At 36.7% G+C, this 20050-nt stretch overlaps 1 protein-coding gene across 1 annotated transcript in view; it reads left to right on the top strand.

Annotated features, from left to right (window-relative positions):
* Positions 1–20050, top strand: part of LOC145665871 (uncharacterized) — a 692936-nt gene that overhangs the window by 240025 nt on the left and 432861 nt on the right. Inside the window, exon 2 of the mRNA XM_081732985.1 lies at positions 5328–5403. Coding sequence (XP_081589111.1) covers positions 5328–5363 — 36 coding nt within the window. The 3' untranslated portion in view covers positions 5364–5403. The remainder of the gene's footprint in view (positions 1–5327; positions 5404–20050) is intronic.

Raw genomic sequence — 20050 nt, 5'->3', positions numbered from 1 at the left:
GAAACAAATTAATAGATATATTATATCAAAGTAAATTAGGTTTAAATTTTAGGCAATAGAAAGTGTTATTCTGTAATAAGAACTACTACTCACAGCCTTTGCTACAATCACTAATTGTTACCATAGTCGAGTGTTCTAAGGCGTTCGGTTTATAAAGCACCATTCGAACTAAGTTCGAGTCCCCGCCGGGTACAGCACTTTTTCTCTCTTTTTTTTTTCACCTGTTCTCGATGTTTCTGTCTGTGTTCTTGTCGGATTCGATTAAATAGAATCTCGAATAGAGACCAATATATATGATAAATAGTCATTTATTTGCGAATCTGCACTCGTACAATATACATTTTCGAGATTTTGATTTTGGAAATGAAGTGTATATAATATTGAATAGTAAAAATAGTCAAATAAAAAATATTTGTATAAATATTGATTGATTAATTAGAATTATACATGGCTTTCCAATCAGGATTATATAGAGAGGACTTACTTCTAAGTGCAATCCGAAAACAAATATTTGAGTTTTAATCTGACCCAAAGTTGGTAACTTACAGGATAATTTATACATGATTGGTATTGTAATTTTTATGCTTTTATTATAATCCTCTATAAGTTATGATTTTACCAATTCTAAATGTAGAACGAGAAACAAGTGTAATATTATATTTGTTACGAAAAGCTTTTAAGCAATGATGCTTTCAGGACGTGATCTGAGGGAGAATTTGAGACCCCTCTCGAGCTAAGAAATTTCCGCCTTCATGACCATATATTCGATCGTGCTCAATGTGAACTACCAATGTTTGCCCTCCACCGGCATATTGAAATTCCCCCCGAGGATAATTTTCTGAAGTCACCACTGTTTATAAATAGTTTTTCGTTACAAATCAGACGATAATGGAGTAGTGAGTATACTTCATTTTTTTAGCTATGGATTTAAGATTCGCAATTCATATAATGTTCCGTTCTAATCGAATTTGAAACAAAAAAAAAAAAAGTTTTCAATGAGTTACTCAAAGAAATATTTTCAGCCTCCGGATGAAAATAGGAAGACACTTAAAAAAGAAACAACTTACTACCAGGTTTGAACACACAAACATGTGATTGATAGTGTATCGACCCAAACCACTCGACCGTTTTGTATGCCTTGCACATCTTCTTTTGCCTTTTGTGAAAGCAGTTTACTGTTCCATACTTGCTTTTGTTTATTCAGATACGACTATGAGTTCTCAGTTAATATTTGGAAATTACAGTTCTTGCAATGTATAAAAGTGTTTTTAGAATAAATCACAATCGATATTATGTCCTAATAACATACGTAAAAAAGGTTGAATTCGTGAAATGATTGAGGTTGGAGTGAGCGTAAATGTTTTCATAGTTAGGAGTCTGGATATGCAAACCCGCTTAACGTGGGGATTTAATTTTGTGAAATTTGGTACATTTAAAACACAAATAATAATAATAGTAATAATTGCAAAAATACCAAGAGCACCCTTTTTATTTTTTAATCATATCATGTATGTGCTAAGACGATTCTATTTAAAAAGTTTCAAAAGTTTCATAGTTGTAACTTACGAGCAATGACACAATTTGTAACAAACCTTAAAACTATATATTTCCGTACATAAAAAATAGTAATTACAAAAATACAAAAAACACCCTCTTTACTTTCTAACCATACAAAAGTTTCAAAAGTTTCATAGTTGTAACTTTTAAGCATGGGCACAATTTGTAAAAAAAAAAAATTTGCTTTCTATGCTCATTAATGACAGTGTAACTTTTCGCAAAGTTACTTAGGTACTACTGAAAGGAAAAACAATAAGCTTTTATTTGACTCCTGGATGAGCCCAATAACTTCAAAAATAAAGAAGTTATGATAATTTTAGTTCCATGATGCTGAGTGCTGGAAAGTGAAATTGAAGCAAAATTCACATTTTTTAAAAATTTCTCCCCGCGCATTTCTCATCCAAAAAGTGGGAAAAATTAATTTAGCATAATTTCATTTGTATTAATGTATGAAAAAATTGAAGAGAATCTGAGACACTGAAGAACGGTCTTGTTTTAAAATTAGGTTATTTGACATGGAATGACCCCTATATTATATTTGTACATTAAGACTTTCAAAATGGCGTTGTATTAATTACTGTCAAAATCTTATGTACAACCATTCCACTACTTCAGAGTCTAGTAGACTCCAGTATGTAGTTTGTATACTAAAAAATTAGTGCGTATTTTTAGGTTAAATTTCAAACAGAAAAGAGGCTGAAATGTGACAGACGTATTACTTACCATTTCGTGTACGAATGACTGCACCAATCTTTGTTCAACACAGTTTATTATTCAAATCACTGATGTCTCGGAATTACCAATGTCGTGCTTGTAGAAACCACCAAGCCAGCGAGACTAGCTTATTTGATATTCAAGTCACAACTGTATCATGACTATTGTGTAACAAACGAGAGACAAACCAAAAATACTATTTTCGTGAAGGGAATGCTTTATTTGCGCGCTTTTGTTGTGTAACAAGAAGATGAATGCCAGGTAATTTCAACACAATTTCCATGTAAATTAACTTTTAAGCTTTCGTTGATTCTTGGCTGAAACGAGATTTTGCACTTCTCGCTAAAAAGCTTCCTCCAAGAGCCTACAATAAAATGGTACATGCATTGTATTTCAAATTAAACACTCTGTTTCTGAGGAGTCACTTTTCATGTGTTGGATCGTGATGATACAACACTAAATTAACTAATGGCTTTAGTTTGTAGTCATTAAAACCATAAATGAAAGAGTATTATGCAAGAAATTAAAATTTTAAACAACACTTGGGAAAACGAATTTTAAATTCTAAGTAAAGTGGGGAAACAAGCTAATAATATATGTTCTATGAGTGAAGAAAGTTGATTCTCCTAATGTTTTAATGTAACATTTTAAATATTAAAATTATCAGTATCCTCCCCGCTGTTCTAGTGCCTAGAGCAGATATGGGCACCCTCACTCAATTTTGCCCTTAAGAATTCTGATCTCACCCTCATTTTGGTAGATGAGGGTGAGGGTAAGTAAGATTTAGTGGAGGAGTCGATTGAGAGTGAGTGTGGGTGTGGATGAGGGCATCAGTCATATTTGAGTGTGAAGGTATGAGTGTGAGTATGAGTGTGAGTGCGGGTGATCGAGGGCGAATAAATGTGAGTGTGAGTGTGAGGCCATCTTGAGTGTGAGGACGTGTGAGTGTGAGCGAGTTGATTAAGTGTGAATGTAAATGCGGGTGAGGAAAACACTAATATTTGAGTGTAAGAGCGAATGAGTGTGAGTGTGAGTGCGGGTGTGGGCATGAGTAATATTTGAGTGTGAGGACATGTGAGTGTGAGTGCGGGTGAGGGCATAAGTAATATTTGAGTGTGAGAGCGAATGAGTGTGAGTGTGAGTGCGGGTGAAGGCATCAATAATATTTGAGTGTGAGGGCGTGTGAGTTTGAGTGTGAGTGCGGGTGAAGGTACGAGTAATATTTGAGTATGAGGGCGAGTGAGTGAGTGTGATCGAGTTGATTGAGTGTGAGTGTGGATGAGGGCATTAATAATATTTGAGTGTGAGAGCGAGTAAGTGTGAGTGTGAATATGAGGGAGTTGATTGAGAGTAAGTGTGAGTAAGTGTAAGGAAAATGACCATCTCTGGTCTAGAGTACGTGCCTTTGCCGATGATGCTAGCTAACATATCCATTTACGTCTCATATAGCCACTCTGCTGAAAAACTAAAATTCCAACAAAATCAACCTTAAAATTAGCATAAACTAAACAACTTTGAAATAAGAAAGCTAATTGTTCATTTTCCGTAACAAAGAAATACAAGGTTAACAATGATCTTATTCTGCGTGAACTAAGGGCGGTTAGCGTACGCGCTTGTTCGATTCCGTCGTAGGAACTCATGTGGTTCAGATCCCCGGTTAAACTTAAGGTCCACTTCTCATATAGCCTCGCTGCTGAAAGGGACGGTATATTTAAAATTAAATCAATCAAATCAAAACAATACAAAATAAATATATTCGCCATTGTAATAATCCATTTCTCAAATTTTCTGTTTTATGTTGAGACTTCAAAGAATACAACAATTGGTGGTATACAGTAGTGGTCAAAAGACAAAGCTTTAAGGGAATTATTTCAACTGTAATAAGATCTCCTTGATTGTTCTGTATTTTGTCTATAGTATTTCTGGGGAAATTGAAGTGTAGTTTAACGAGGTCGAGGCAGAAGGAAACAACAGCGAATAAAATAACTAGAAAACTTAATCAGCACTAAACCCACCAGTGTCATCTAAAATAATGAGGTGGAAACTTCAGGGTATTACTGGACGTACTGGTATTGCCAAACCCCCATAAACGACACCAGGGCGCAAAGGCATGTGTATAGTGTAAAGCCCACAAAACTGGACCATGAAGAACTGGCAGCGTAACGTCTTTTTGGAAAAGTCGTCCTTTACCTTTCTGGCGTACACCCTCTGAACCAAACAATGTGCATTGTCTCCACTCGGCTCTTTATGGAGCGGATTTTTATGGCCTAAGGTGCTATAACATGATATTCTGCAGGCCATCTTGTAACACTGTATAGTCGAGGAGTAGTGTACACAGAATACTGGGTAACCAGATCCACCGAATGCTGTAAAGTTTATTTCCAGACTGGAATGCCCTCCTCCAGGATGATAATATCCCATTCACACCACTGCACAATTGTCCAGACACCCTAGAAACCTGGCCAAAACTCAAAATTGAAATTATCTGAAATATGAAAGACCTTACAGATTTAATAAGAAATGATGTAAGAAAATAGGTAGGTTTTCGTGCAGCTCGTAACGGTTGGTCCCACATTTAGTACCAATGTGAAAGATTAAAATCGTGGAAAAAAGCCATGTATCCATCCTGGACACAAAGTTCATGACAGAACGGTAGCGGACACAAATTTCATGATGTAAAAACAAAATAATGTTTCCTTGTTAAGCGTCAATAATGATTGTGTAGAACATTGTTATACATTTGTCGATCGTGACACACACGTAGAACTCTAATATACTTTTATGTACCAGTCAATATGTGGATAATAAAATTATATCGACAACCAAAATTGGTATACTTGATATTGAATTTCATGTAAAGTTTTATTTTGAGTCCAGCGGAGCCCAGTTCTATTATGTATTGGATGTGATAGTAGGGTATGTTATCTGTTACAAAGAAAGACTGAGTCTTGTCCGTTTTTGGCCGATCTAGTTTCAAAGGCATATTTGTATGTGAGTAGGGTAATATTGTTGCGAGTAGTATTTAGGCTAAATACTGTTTTTCTTTGTTATTCCAGAAATGTGATTCGAAACAACACGAAGGAGGCTTCTAGAAGTCCTGCAGAATGTAGAAAGAAACAAAGATCCCAAAAGGTAACACTCGATTAGTTTACTTGAGAAAGAAGCGTTCACCGAATTGACGGCACTATGTATTGTATTGTACTAGTCAATTTGGTGGACGTTTCTTACAAGAGATGAAAATTTTACTTCCTTCAAGACGTTTTGTTTCGAAAAGTGCTTAGATAAATATAACATCTAATTACATACATGGCTTAAAATAAACATAAAAATTATAACAGCGTTTACAGAAATTTAATCTTTCTGCCCTTTCTGAAAATATAATAGACATTGTTAAAGTTTGCAACACTGTTGAAATTATGTAATTCCAAATTTTTTTTTTAGTTACAACTAATAAAAGCATAATGTTACAGAAGCAGACGGAAGCAATTTTTTTTAAAATTCATTTCCAACAACTACGCCCCTTTAAGTAGTATAGCAATATAAATTTATATATTTGGAAATTGTTTACTCGAAGAAGCAATTCTGTTTGTGTAAATGTATACAATTAATAAGAAATTTGTTTAAAGTTTTTCTAACAACCAATTAGATTTCATAAAAGATTTCTTTCCACCAATGACCTTAGACCATAAGTCGCGATTACAATATTAAAGTTCAAAGTGTTAATTGCTCAATCAATCGAATTGGATCAAAATTACTTTTTCACCAATATTTTAGGAGACGTATCTTGACTGCGAATCATAAGATTGAAAACAAAAATTGATTATCCAATCAGATTTCACCAAAAAATAATGTTTCACTAATGACCTTAGACTATGAATCGTGACTGAAAATCCTAAGGTGCAAAGTGTGAAATTACTATTATATATCAACAGGCTTTAATAATTGTCTATCAGATTACAAATTAAAACTGAATGCCAAATTCATATCTACCAAATTTAGTTTCTAAATTTTTGGAGCGATCCTGAACTCAAATTATAAAGTACTTGATGTACAAAACAAATCGAAGTATGAAAATGTTGTAGCGTATCAAATAGTTGGTGTGAAATTTAATTTTAAAAAATCCAAACACTTTACAAAAATGTTTGCAAAAATTTTCAAAGTTGAAAAATTTTAAGCAAAAATGTTGAAACAAAAATTTAAAATAAAGAAAAGTTTTACACGAAGATTTGAAAGTGATCAGCTAATCAGATTGTATTAAGGATAAATTTCTAACAGTGTCCTTAGACCATAAATTATGTCTAATAAAAATATTCACTTTGCAAAAAGAAATTCAAGTGCAAATATATTCAAAGCAAAAGTTTTGAAACTACATCTTATGACGGTCTACAAACTCACGACAAAATCACATCTGCAAAGAGGAACAATAGTCGGGGGAAAATTTTCAGTGACGTTTCGCCCATCATTAAAGCAGGTTGTCACTCAGAACCACACTCGTAGAGTGAATGCGGTCTAAGTGACGGATAAACTCAGGGAGCATATTTCATAGTCATTGTCGACAATCACAGACCGCTGCAAATTGCATAACATGGATATACTTGCTCGGGTTGTAAGGATGTAACTGCTGATAAGCGACCATAACGCTTTAGGACGTAGACAATGCAGGCACGAATATGTAACATGAACCACTGATGACTAAAGGCGTGTGCTATAATCGGATGAGTCATCATTTATCTTGTTTTAAACCACAGGCCATGTTCATGTGTGGTGCATGCCAAAGGAGCGTGTGATTCACACCGTCTCCATCCAACTGTGAAACATAGTGAAACCTTTGTGATACTGTGCGCCGCTTTATTCTGGTTTTCAGTGAATCCTCTGCTGAGACTGCTAGTTAATTATGTCGCATTTTAGCAAATCATGTGAATCTTATGGTACAGATTTTGTTTCCGGAGAATGGCTCATGTTCTCGAATGATAATACACTCATTCACCAGCTAGTGCTGTTGCAGTGTGGTTTGATATCAGGATGAAGTTGAATACATTCACTGGCCTGCTCAATATCCAGACCTAAATATAATTGTACATCTGTGGATTGATTTGGAGATACGAATCGGGCACAGATTTCCACTTTCACCTTCTCTCACAGAACAGATGGATACACTGCACGTAGAGCGGTGCAATATTCTATTTACTATCATTTATGACCTGTATGACTCCAATCTAGGTCGCGAAAAAGCTGTTCTGAGCGCGAATGATTGTCAAACTCCATATCAATAAGATAAGTTGAATTTTTGGTGTGTTTCCATTAAATAATTGATAAATATATGTATTTATTGTACATGGATGACTTAGATAGTCGCTTCAACTCAACCTCTAGCAGAATCTTGTTATTTGCAGATGACTGTAAAATCTACAGGTAAGTGATGAGTACAGAAGACCCCAATCTACTTCAAAACGGCATATTTTTTGCCTTGGTGTAAGATATAGCTCCTAAATACACAGTCCGCCAGAAAAATGTATCACTGCTTAAGAGAAAAAAAAAACTATATATAGACCTATCATATTTTTTAATTACATTTAATTGTTGTTTAAACATGTGATACAAACCTTCAAGTAAGCATATGTTTACATTAGATATTCAAAATTTTGGCCGTTAGGGGCCGAACACCTAAGAGAACAACGAGCAGTCGCTGCAGCTACAATAGTCAATGTATCAATGGAGGTCGATGTACACTCATATCCAAAATGATTGTCGCCGTTCTTTTATTATCTATAACTGTCTTCTTGTAAGAATATAATTTGAAATGATTTTGCAGGGTACTTTTAATACTGATACTATGTATATAATCGGAAAATGTATATTTGTGGTAAATTTCATAGGAAAAGAATTATAAATACGAAAATTCGAATGAGTAAAATAAAATCTTGCTAAATGGAGAAGAAAGTTTTATTTTCGTTTTATTGTTCTTATTTAGTGCTCTTTTGACACGAAATTTACCACATACATGTCTTTGCCGATTATACACATACTAACATTATAAGAAATACCGGGCGAATTCGTTATCAAATTATATTCCTAGAACAACATATTTATAGACATGCGACAATAATTTTAGACATGAGTGTACATGCCTCTGTAATCCTCTGGTGAAGGTTCTCGAACGTTCACGCTGTTGATTATTAGACGGGTTGGTGGTTCAGTACCAAACTCCCCTCTCCACTGACGCTGCAGTTCAATGGCATTCCCAAACCTGAATAATAATAATAAAAAAAAAAAAAACCTTCAAACCGTACTTACGCTGATCGAACGTCAAACATGGTTGAGCGCTAAAAAGGCGTAACTGCAATTTTATTAGTTTAGAGGCTTAAGTGATATATGCCTCTCTGGCACAGAACCAAATGCTAATAACTCAATTATACCTTGATATCATTTTCGAATAACGTTCCAAGGATAGAGATTTTCATTAAGGCGTCTTGGCACAAGAAAATTCAATCCATTATACATGTCCTCATAGCATTACCTCCAAATTTTAAAATTCAACAGTTACGCCCTTTTGGCGCTCAACCATCGACGTGTATTTGCCATTTTCTTATCTCACTAACCGTGCTAATAGTACCGACATCTGTTCAGCGAAAAACCTAATTACAACATAATTTTAACTTAAAATAATTGGCAATGCCTACATCTGTTGGGCGAAAACCATACTAAAACATACTTAAATTTACTTTTCAGAGTACCTCGCACACGTGCAATGACAAAGCACGAACTGTTACGACCACCAAATATTCAACTGCTTGACACTCGTCATAAAGTTAGTGATCTCGAATATCTCTACAAACTCACGCATGGCCAGTTCAGATCCAAAACTTTACTCTCAGAATTGTGTTTCCAAATTCCATTCAGACGAACTCATAACTAGGGCCGTGCTGCGGGGGGCGACGGCTCCGGGCGCCGAAGTAAGGGGCGAAAAATTCGGGAGAAAAAAGTAAAAAAAAGATAGGAAAAATTGCTTGGAATATATGTATGGGGGCGCCGCCGTATACTCTCGCCCCGGGCGCTGATTTTCCACGGAATGTTTTTCATTAGTACGATCTAGACTGTCAATAGTTCAATGTTCTCTGTTCTACAGTATTCCTAAGTTATACAATGAAATATCGCACACGCCCGTACATTTATTTAATTCTGAAATTGCATATAACTACATTACGACATCGTTTTAGTAGATAAATTCTAGTCAGCTATTGTCAACCTTTCTTGTTATTACTTGATGTTATTTATTATTATTATTATTATTATTATTATTATTATTATTATTATTATTATTATTATTATTATTATTATTATTATTATTGCCCTATATTGTTAACTTTCACATTTGTTGGATGTTCGAGTATGTATTGGCTTCCAGCTGTTTCTGGAATTATGTTGGTAAAATAAATAAACAGAAAAGGATTTTCTGTATGCATTAGTGACTTTTTATTATTGTTAAACTTTTCAAACCTTGAATTTGTGTGTTATTCAGCACAGTATGATCGTTTCTTGGAAGCAACTATTCGCACTATGCGAAATATTTCTGTATTTGAGAGCAAGACTTAAAAAAAAAAAAAGTTTAAATTTGTTATAGTGTTCTGCAAAACTTTTCATATTAATTTTAATAATAATAACAATGCCATGTATTTATTATCAATGTATTGAATAAATAATTTTACTATAACAAATATGTTATTCATTGCTAAGAAAGTAGACTTGTTTTTGTCTATTTGATGTTGCTACGCAAAGACTTTCCAACGTGTCTCTCAATACTTGTCTAATCCAATTCTCTTCCCAGACTTCACTTCCATTTTTTTGTTTCAATAATTGTTGTCTCCGTTGATCAAAGCTCCTGAGAGAAACAATTTTCTTCTTCTTCTTCTTCTTCTTCTTCCGTTATTTCCTTTCTTTCCCTTTTCCTTTGTTTGTAGTTTGCCTGACTTTATTGCTTTTCCCTGTAACATCTCCTATTCTTTCCAAGTAGTGATTCAATAACTAAAGTTTAAAAAAAATGTTAAGAGAAAACTTTCATTGAATTAATTTATTATTATTATTATTATTATTATTATTATTATTATTATTATTATTATTAGTAGTAGTAGTAGTAGTAGTAGTAGTAGTAGTAGTAGTAGTAGTAGTAGTAGTAGTAGTAGTAGTAGTACAGGTACTATAGTGCGTCCAGTATGAGAACGTCTCTGACAGCTTGCAGTGCATTGTCACTATTCGCGTGTCAAGGTTTTTTTCGGTGCAACTGTAGTGGCAATTTAATTAACGGTATAAGACAGAGTGATCGTGGTTGGTAACACTGGTATCAAAGTAGGGGCTGCAATGTCCCACCGCATGTGGTAAGAAACGTCAGAGACCATCTCTTATTGGACGTGCTATAGTAGTATTGATTAAGATGTGTTTGAATGAATCCCAAAGTAAAGTTCGGGTAGGAAAATGCTTGTCCACGAGCTTTCACGTCGAGAATGGGTGATGCATTGTCGCCATTATTATTCAACTTTGTCCTGAAATACGTTATGAGGAAAATCAAAGATAGCAACCAAGGCCTAGAATTGAATGGGATTCACCAAGTTATGGTATATGCTGATGTAAATTTAATAGGGGTAGAGAAACAATAGAAAGAAATGCACAGGTTCTCTTAAACGCTTACAGGTACGTGGGTTTAAAAGTAAATGCAGAGAAAATTAAATGCATGGAAGTGCGTCCGTACCGTAATACGGCAAACTTATGGATGCGTTAAAATATCTAATAGAAAAATACTTTTGCTAAAGTGGATACAGTAGAGCGTCGATTGTCCGAACGTCGGTCAACCGAACGACCGCTTAACCGAACTGTGTACTCGCTCGCACCTGTTACTCTCCCACCCTACCGTCCATCATCCCCCTCACTCCCAAACCAAGTTTCCCACAGTAGTCGCCGCACTGAGCCACCGCTGGCGGAACATTGCTTCTAATGGGGCTTTCATAAGGCGCTGCTGACCGGCCAAGCCGCCAGTCGCCGTGTTTCAACAATCAGCACACTTTTGTCGGTTTGGCACTGGCTGTAGAAGTACAGTACAGTACAGTACAGTTCGATTATCCGAACAAACCAGTTTTCCGAACACCCATGTCCCCCTATTACTTCGGATAATCGACGCTCTACTGTACTTTTAAATATTTAGGATCAATATTAATAGAGGAAAATCATATTCACGAAGAAATTAAATGTCGACTAAAACCAGAGAATTCGTGTTATTATTCAGTTAAAAATCTCTTGTCGTCTCGAATTCTGTCAAGGAATTCCAAGCTTAAAATAAACAAAACGATAATCATGCCTGTTGTTCTGTGTGGCTGCGATACATGGTCGCTTACTCTGAGGTATTAACTTAGACTAAAAGCATTTGAAAACAAGATTCTGAGACGAATATTCTTACCCAAGAGGAACGGGAATGGGGAATGGCGAAAACTTTATAACAAGGAAAAACATAATTTATATCGTTCACCAAACATTGTTAGGAAGAAAATAGGAACGGTTTCATAGTTTTAACTGGAAAACCAATCGGAAAACGACCATTAGGAAAACGTACATGCAGATGAGAGAACAATATTAAGATAGGTCTCGCAGAGATAGGAATAAAAGCAGAAACTCAAACCCAGTTGGCTAAGAATAGAAGTCAAGGGAGAGCTTTTGTGAACGCGGCATTGAACCCTCGCGTTCCATAGACTATAGAGTTAGTTGGTTAGTTAGTAGTCAGAGATGAAGTGAGTCACTGTGTAGGGGTCTCCACGGGCTCGGGTAGTAAATTTTTAAATATACAACCATATTTCACGAGCCTTTATTTCTTTGTCTAACTTTGTAAATATATTGTGCAACGATATTTATCGTACCATTCTTTCTGGAGAACTTTTGAAGCACAACTGCAAAATTAACCCTCTAATTCCTCTAATTGGTGTAAATAAAAATACAATTTTGCGTTAATTATTAAGCTTCTGTAATTCAGGCTTATTTCAGGCTCATTTGTTTATCACACTGACTCGGGCCTAAAGGATGAAACATAGTTCGGACAAGCGCCGGGCTTCACATGATAAATTCACAGGTCTGGGCTAAAAAATTCCGGCCCGTGTTGGTCTCCATCATTGAGACGTGGGTCAAATGAGTCAGGTAAACCAAATTTTGAGGGGGTCAGTGAGTCATGGGTCAATATTTTGTGACCCACTGTGACCCTACACATCATTAGCTACTCTTACCCACCGATCCACCATCACTCACTCTGATCCACATACGACTGTGATCCATTCTGAAACATCGACACACTCCGACACACTATTCGTTATGACCCATTGTGTTTTGTTTTTTACAGAAAAAAAGCCAGTCCCTACTAATACAAATGCTCGATCGTGAAATTGTTCCATATGTACTTTTAAAACAAAGGATTGATTTGAAAATGAAATGAAATCTTAAAGTTTTACGTCCCACGCTTACGCACTCTAGGCTAGAGTTTACGGTGATTATGAGAAACGAATGAAATGGTGGGATGAAGAAAGTGGGAGGAAATGGGAGAACCGCTAGAAAACCCACGCACAGGGTGTTTGTACAACACAAAGTTCACTTGGCGCGAGCTGGGATCGAACTAGGGACCTCATGCACCAGAGATGAAAGCTCTACCACTGAGCCACCGCATCCTCGATTGCTTGATATGTTAGCACAATGAAGTTTTCTCGTATTCGTGTCAAACGTTTCAGATTCCTTTATAACCAGAGTCGGTCAGTGTGACAGTAGAAGAGTAGTGAATGAAAAGTTGAAACGTTAGCAAAATCATGTCACACAACTTGTAATATATTTTGGTGCTCTACATCATTTCTTATATCAAGGAATATTGCTTGATGTCTGCAGTGATTATTTCTATGATAACGCTATATTTACAAAGTTACTTTATGCGTGGAATTTTTAATCATAATCATCAATTAATCTCTCCACTCCAGCTCCTTATTTGCAATGTTTTATATAATTAGGTTTTTTTTGAACCACAGACAAAAACTGATCATTCTACTCCTACTTTACATGCTTAGCGCCCTCTCTTTATTGCTATAGATAAATAGCCTAGAATAAACGTTCAGATAGAACAAGATAATTTAACACTCTATTAACAAGATTATCTTTTAAAAAAATAATACGAGGAATGATCGAAAAATGGTTACAAAGCCTATTATGGCTTATGTATGAAACATAGATGGAATATCAACACATCTGGACAACACTAGTCCTCGATATAATCACAATCTGTGTTCAAGAATTTATTACAGCGGTAGATAAAGCTTTCTATACCATTTGCATAGAAATCCTGGTCAAGTTCTCGTATGAAGTAACAGTATTGACATAGTCACATGACAGATAATGCTGGTCAGCCATTTTTAAATGTAGAACAGGGAAAAGATGAAAGTCACTGGAGGCTAGTGTATACGGCCAAGTGCCTTCTCCTTCATCTGCATATCAAAATGCAGATGAGTGCACATTTGTATATCAATATTTAAATATATGGTAATTTGTGGTCAAATTTATTGCTTATTAATAAGCGTTTATGTTAAAGATTATCTTATTATTATAAATATTAATGGGTAAACACCGAGCGTAATACGAGAGTATTAATACAATATTGATGTATATTGTATTTATGTGTGTAATTTATTTCCTTTATAGGCTATAAATCATTTATTTCTTGCGTGCATCTCATTAATGGGACATTATATTGTATATATTACATGCGTTAATAAAATTAAATAGTCATCATACTAATCTACATATGATTAATATAAGGAGAAATCATATCATATGCAATGGATTCAAGTATAAAAGCTTAAACTTTGGGGCTACAGAGCTAGTTGAACAAAAAAACTTTTTCTTGGCGACACTAGTCCGCCTTAAAACTGCATGTAAGGTCTATAACAACTCACGAGTAAAAAAATCCCTAAATGACCAAGAGAGGATGTCTCATTAAGTATAGGAAGTACACTGTTAACTTCCTCTTGTATAGCAATGATGAGGTGAATACATTGCTTACAGACGCTCTCCAGGCTTTGTTAAAAAAAGTTGTAAAATTTTTAGCGTCAACATGATAGATTCTAAATTTCTAAAGGTGAGATTATCACACCTTTTAAAAGAATCTCACACGTCGCAAGCTCTTGGCTTCGCTTCTCCCAAAGTTCGTTAGTTGTCTGCAAGCGGATCTAAGTATTTCTCCCAGGATGCACTGCCCTTTTAAAAACATGTATTTTATTTTAACTCATTTTATGTGTAAAATATTAATATTAACGTATTACGCTCACTAGTTCTTGGAAAAAACGTTTAAAATTCATAACTAAATTTGTGAACGTGTTTCCCAGCGTTCAAGACATTTAGATCTTATATATTTTCAAAATTAAACATAACCTAAAATGTTTCTTCTCTCTCTCTCTCTTGCAATAATGGCTACTGGGGTTGTAAGCAGACAGTTTTGAGGGAAGCCAAAGAAAAAGAAACTTCCTACAAATACTCAGAGAAATGACAGCTGTGTATATTATTACCAATGTATTCTGTATATTATTTACTTTATTTTTATATATTTAATCATGTGTACATATTATCCAAAGTGTTAATTTCAGTGAAAATAGCAAATGTTTATAATGCTATTGTGATGGACTTCTGTTTGGTGCAGGAGCTTTTAAATCGGACGCTCTCAAACGTATGGCAGCACCTACCAAGAGGTGTCTGGTTAGGTGTGCAGGCAGAAGCTAATTTTCTGCGGTGTTGGATGTTTAGACCACCCACGATATTCGCCTGAGGGATCAAACCCTTTGTGGGAAAATTCTTAGAAGAGCGAGTCAACTAGTTTCTTAAAATTGTTGAGCTTAATAACCTGTTCATGTGCTGAGCAGGGGCAGTTGTTTCATAGACACAGGAGAGTATACCTCTCAACTATCGTGTGTGCAGTTTCGAACTTCTCAAGTATTGAGAAGTAATTTACCAGAACATGTGTGAAGCTTCCGTTCTTCCCTTGGAGTTCTGTAAATCATATACATGTACCGACATGTATCGGGCAGCAATTCTTATTAGTGGACAGTGCTTATAAATATCAAGTTTATTGTGGAATTACTAAGAGTGACAGAACAGTGCTATTATCCAAGCCTGAAAATCACGTTATGTTCGTTTGTTTTACCAAAAGTCAATCTTTTCAAAATCGTCAGAACTATGGTCATTTCGGCTATATCTAGGCCAGCATTGCTAAGTAGCATTTATTGTGCCAACAGAACTTAGTAACAGTACAGTGGCACTGATTTTTAATTCCTGGTATGGAATAGAACATTTATCGTCAAATCTCTATTAGATATTACTAGGCCTGTCACGAAAATTCGGCAGTGCCATCCTTGGACTTTTTAAACAAGGAGTCTAGCAATCATTTAATATTGCTACTATGCTGACAGTCCTTAAGTCAATACCATCAACATAGGGATCACCCAGTTGGTCCATCTCGTCACGAACATTTCGATCAAGTGGAATGGTAATGTGGGAGCTACCGTTGTGAATTTCCGTCATGGACAGTGTGTCAACCCTTCTGCAGAATAAACTATCCATAAGTGGACAATAGGGACATTGAAATCGGCAGGACACTGCATCGTATATGTATAAATATGCATTTTCACGTATAAATTGTGTATTAAATTTGTTTTTCTCTTATCATCCTCCTCTCTGAAAAACTGTCAGAGACTCTGAACTTACAGTTATAAAAAGTAAATTTTGTTTTAGTGTATCTGCTTTGCAGATCGTTTGAAAGGTCAAACAGACCTCTAGTTTGAATATTTTTTTTCTTTCCTATAAAGTGTTACAGTGAAAATATTTTGTGAAAAATTCACCTAGTGATAGTGGTGCACCAAAGAATAAGTAAATTCATAATAAGTGTGTAGTAAAATGAAAGTGTTGAGTGTTACCTGCATTCATCTACGGTCTGCATAAAAAAATAAATCTTCATCTACCAAAAGTATAAAAAGGGTGTCTATTTTCTTGTACGGTAAGTACCTAAATGCTAATCCCTATGTTTTTGTTACAGGAGCAAAAGTAAAAAAAACATTTCTCCTTACTCTTGTACATCTAACCATCTTCCTAAATGGGGCCCAGGAAAAAGCAAGCCCAAAAAACTTAAAAAACACAGTTATGAGTATAAAAAGTAATTAACAGGCTGCTACCTGTTTGTTTAAAATTTTTTTAACCTTTGTTTATTCTGAAACTCTTTATAAGTAGCTTCAAAACCATAACTGTTGTCAAAAATACCCTGAGATTTTTGTTTGTTTTTATTCATTTATTTATGCTCTACCGACTATCAAGTGTGGCAGTGGCAGCTTCCACAGAAAATCACCATTATCTCCAAACAGGGATTTACTTATGCTAATGCATTTAATTTGCATTTTATTTAAATTTACATTATTATTTGAATATCCCTAGCCACTCCAGCTTATATTATTCATCATTATTGTGTTGGTGTCTTTTTGGTATGCATAGATTTTTTCTATGGCTACCAGCACCTCACAATATTTGTGGCGCCCAGCGTGGGGCTGAACTTCACGTGCTGCTTAAGCCACAAAATTTGTGGCTACCCAGCTGCAGGGCACGATATCTCACGCTCTTGCGCCAATATTTGTGGCGCCAACAGCGTAAAGGGCGACTGAGTATTTTCTCTTACAAAATACTCATTGGTCAGAGTACTATTGGTTGTAAAATTTCGGTTTATGTTTTCGATAGTCCCAAAATTTTCCAAGAACTGCGGTGTGCTTTAAAATGTGTATGTATGTTTTGTGTCTATGATTTTAATTTTGTTTATGCTGTGTTAGAGATTTCAGGCCCAATTGAGTTTACGGGGGAAGTACCTTTTGTTTCTTTTGTTTGTACTCACTTATGGTAGTTACAAGAGCACAGGCTCGTCGGATTGGAAAAATGGAAAATACAAACGATAGTATAGTTGTAACGCAGAGCGCTAACGAGCGCACCGGAAGTGTGGTAAAAAGCACGGATGTGGTGGAAACGGTTCCGCTATCCGCCGGTAGGGAACCGGAAGTGCCTATTCGGGAAGAAATACTTGAACCGACTGTCATTCCGAGTACGGTAGATAGCCCAGTCTTGAATGAAATTAGCAGTATTACTAGCGTAAATCTGGCAGCAATATTGAGTAAAATTTTACAAGGCCAGCGTAGCCTTGAAAGTAAATTAGAGTTAAAATTAGAGGAAAGCACGAAAAAACTAGAAGATAATCCTAAGAATCTTGAGAGACCAGGTCCGCAATGAAACCAGGAAGAATAGTGAAAGGCTAGAGCAGGGTATTGAACAGGGCCTGGAGCAGGTGCGCAGAGAGTCAAGAGACATGCACCAACGACTCGAACAGGGTATCGAGTCAAGCAATGCCCGTCTCGAGCTCCAGTTGGAGACCGTGAGTTCGAGACTTGAGCAAAGCGAGCGCCAGTTAACTGAGCGGTTGGAGGTCACCCCCGTGGAGTTAAGGGGGGAGATTGAAGGCGCTCGAGAAGACCTAAATTCTCGCGTTGCTGAGACGGCCAACAAAATGGAGGAAAACTATAATGAACTGAGTGAGGGTTTACAGCGTGTCTCGTCTCGTGTCGAACAGACCACGCAAAACTTAAATAATCAGGTCAGGAGAGTGGAGGTGAGCTTCGCTTCCCAACTTGCCAGACTTAGGGGGGAAATCGAGCAAGAGACGCAACTCGAGGAGATCCGATCTGAGTGCAACGGTAGCATCAAACAGATGCACAACACCGTACAAGATGTCTGCACTCAACTCGAAAAAAAGATGGAGGAGTGGAATAGCTCTGTGCAGAAAGAGACGAGTGAGGTAATCGAAGGACGTCTCTTCAACATCTCCGTCTCTTCCACCCAGGAACGTACACCATCTCAGAATAACTCCTCAAGGCGCGACTTGCCCGGTTCTCAACCTGGGAACCTGGAACAAACCCACGAGACAGACCCTGTCCCATCAACGTCTCGCTCATGTGCCCATGGAACGAGACAGAATCTGGCCACTGCTCTCGATCTCATACACCGTGATGTTACTCAACCACTATACATTGGGACCAAATCTGAGACATAAACTTATAATTTCATCCAGGATCTGGACCGCTATTTTGAGGTCACAGGGGTACCTCAGGACCTGCGACTCAGTTTCTTACCCAGGGCGCTAAGGAACACATCCTACCAATGGTTTCAAGTAAATCGGGGTAAAATTCATTCATATGAGGATTTTGTTAGTGAGTTCAAGAATTGCTATCTAAGCGAAGAACGACTGGCAAATTTAAGGGCCACCATACTCACTTCTCATTATGACAGTCGGGTGCACAAGTCCCCAGCAGAATATCTGCTGGACTTGCTGCACAAAAACAGCATATTAAAACCTAAGATGACAAATTCAACCCTTTTGAAAGTTCTCCCGAGGCACTTTCCCAATTGGTTATTTCGGGCTATTGTCTCGTCTCGCCCGAAAACAATTGCAAAATTGCTAAACTTGGTGCAGGAACTGCAGTCCTCGATAACGAATCGAGAGCAGTTCTTTCAACAAAACCCAAGGAAGGGGGTCAACATGCTTCAAGTGAGCATGGAGTCTGAAGGAAATAGCCCCCCAGGCCATAGGGGTAAGCAGCTGTCTCGTACGCAAGCAAAACAAACACGAGAAAATCAGCGTCCTTACCAAAAACGAGGCAACAGACAGCATCATAACAACCAGCGATCGCCACCCCGTAACCAGAGTAACGGAAGTGGGTCATCTGGTTGGTCACGTGGTAGGAACTCACACACCCACCAAAACACTCGTGGAGCCCGCGGTATGAGGGGAAGTATGCGTAACACGGATACACAGCGAGAAACTCCTTTAGAGGGGAGGAAGAAGAAATACAGTTGTTAGAACGTTATGACCGTGCGCCCCCTACACCGAACCAGACGAATAATGTTACCAGGAGTAACCACTCCTCATCTCCCTCCTCCAGGGAATGAGAATTGTCCGCACGTGCTTGCGGCAACGGTAGGCTGGACACGGAAAAAACTTGTTCAACCGAGTTGACAAAATTATATCCCAAGTATGTGCGTAAGTCAGTAACCTGTTTTGAAAATGTAAACAATGAGAATTCTTGCGAGACTGCAGTGAAAGAATTTTGTACTTCAGAAGAAAAAAAAGAAGAAAATTGTGATTTTTGTTTAAAAATAAAGAACACAAAGCATTTTGATAAAGGCAATTTTAAAAAGAAATTAGTTTTGTTAAGTAGGAATGGAAAACCCATCTTCTTAGACAGGAAAATATACGAAAAAGCTAATGGTATATTTAGGAACCTCTTTGACACTAGTAATAAACCGTTACCAGCGAATAATGTCATTTCACTCCGAGAAATTAATGTTTGCTTATTTGGCAAGGATGTAAATTGTCTTTTGGATACAGGAGCGACCTGCTCCGCTATTTCTAAGGAATTTTTGGACACTGTCTCAAATAGCCATCCCCCACCAGCATTTTTGAGTGCGAAAAACATAAGGGTAACGTCGGCTTTTGGAAATTATCAGAGACATTAGTAGGCCAAACTCTGTTAGTCATTGAGATACAAGGGAAGGAATACCATACGTTGGGTATTATTATATCAGGTTTAAATAGGTCTTTGATATTAGGTTCCAACTTTTTCACCGAATCTCGTGCCGTGTTAGACTATGACACCGTCCTTCTGCATCTAAAACATCCACATGATGTAGAAGT

The sequence above is a fragment of the Thermobia domestica genome, chromosome 12 (assembly GCF_964235325.1).
Source record: "Thermobia domestica chromosome 12, izTheDome1.hap1.1, whole genome shotgun sequence".
Taxonomy (NCBI): domain Eukaryota; kingdom Metazoa; phylum Arthropoda; class Insecta; order Zygentoma; family Lepismatidae; genus Thermobia; species Thermobia domestica.
This window is presented reverse-complemented; position numbering and strand designations above follow the sequence as displayed.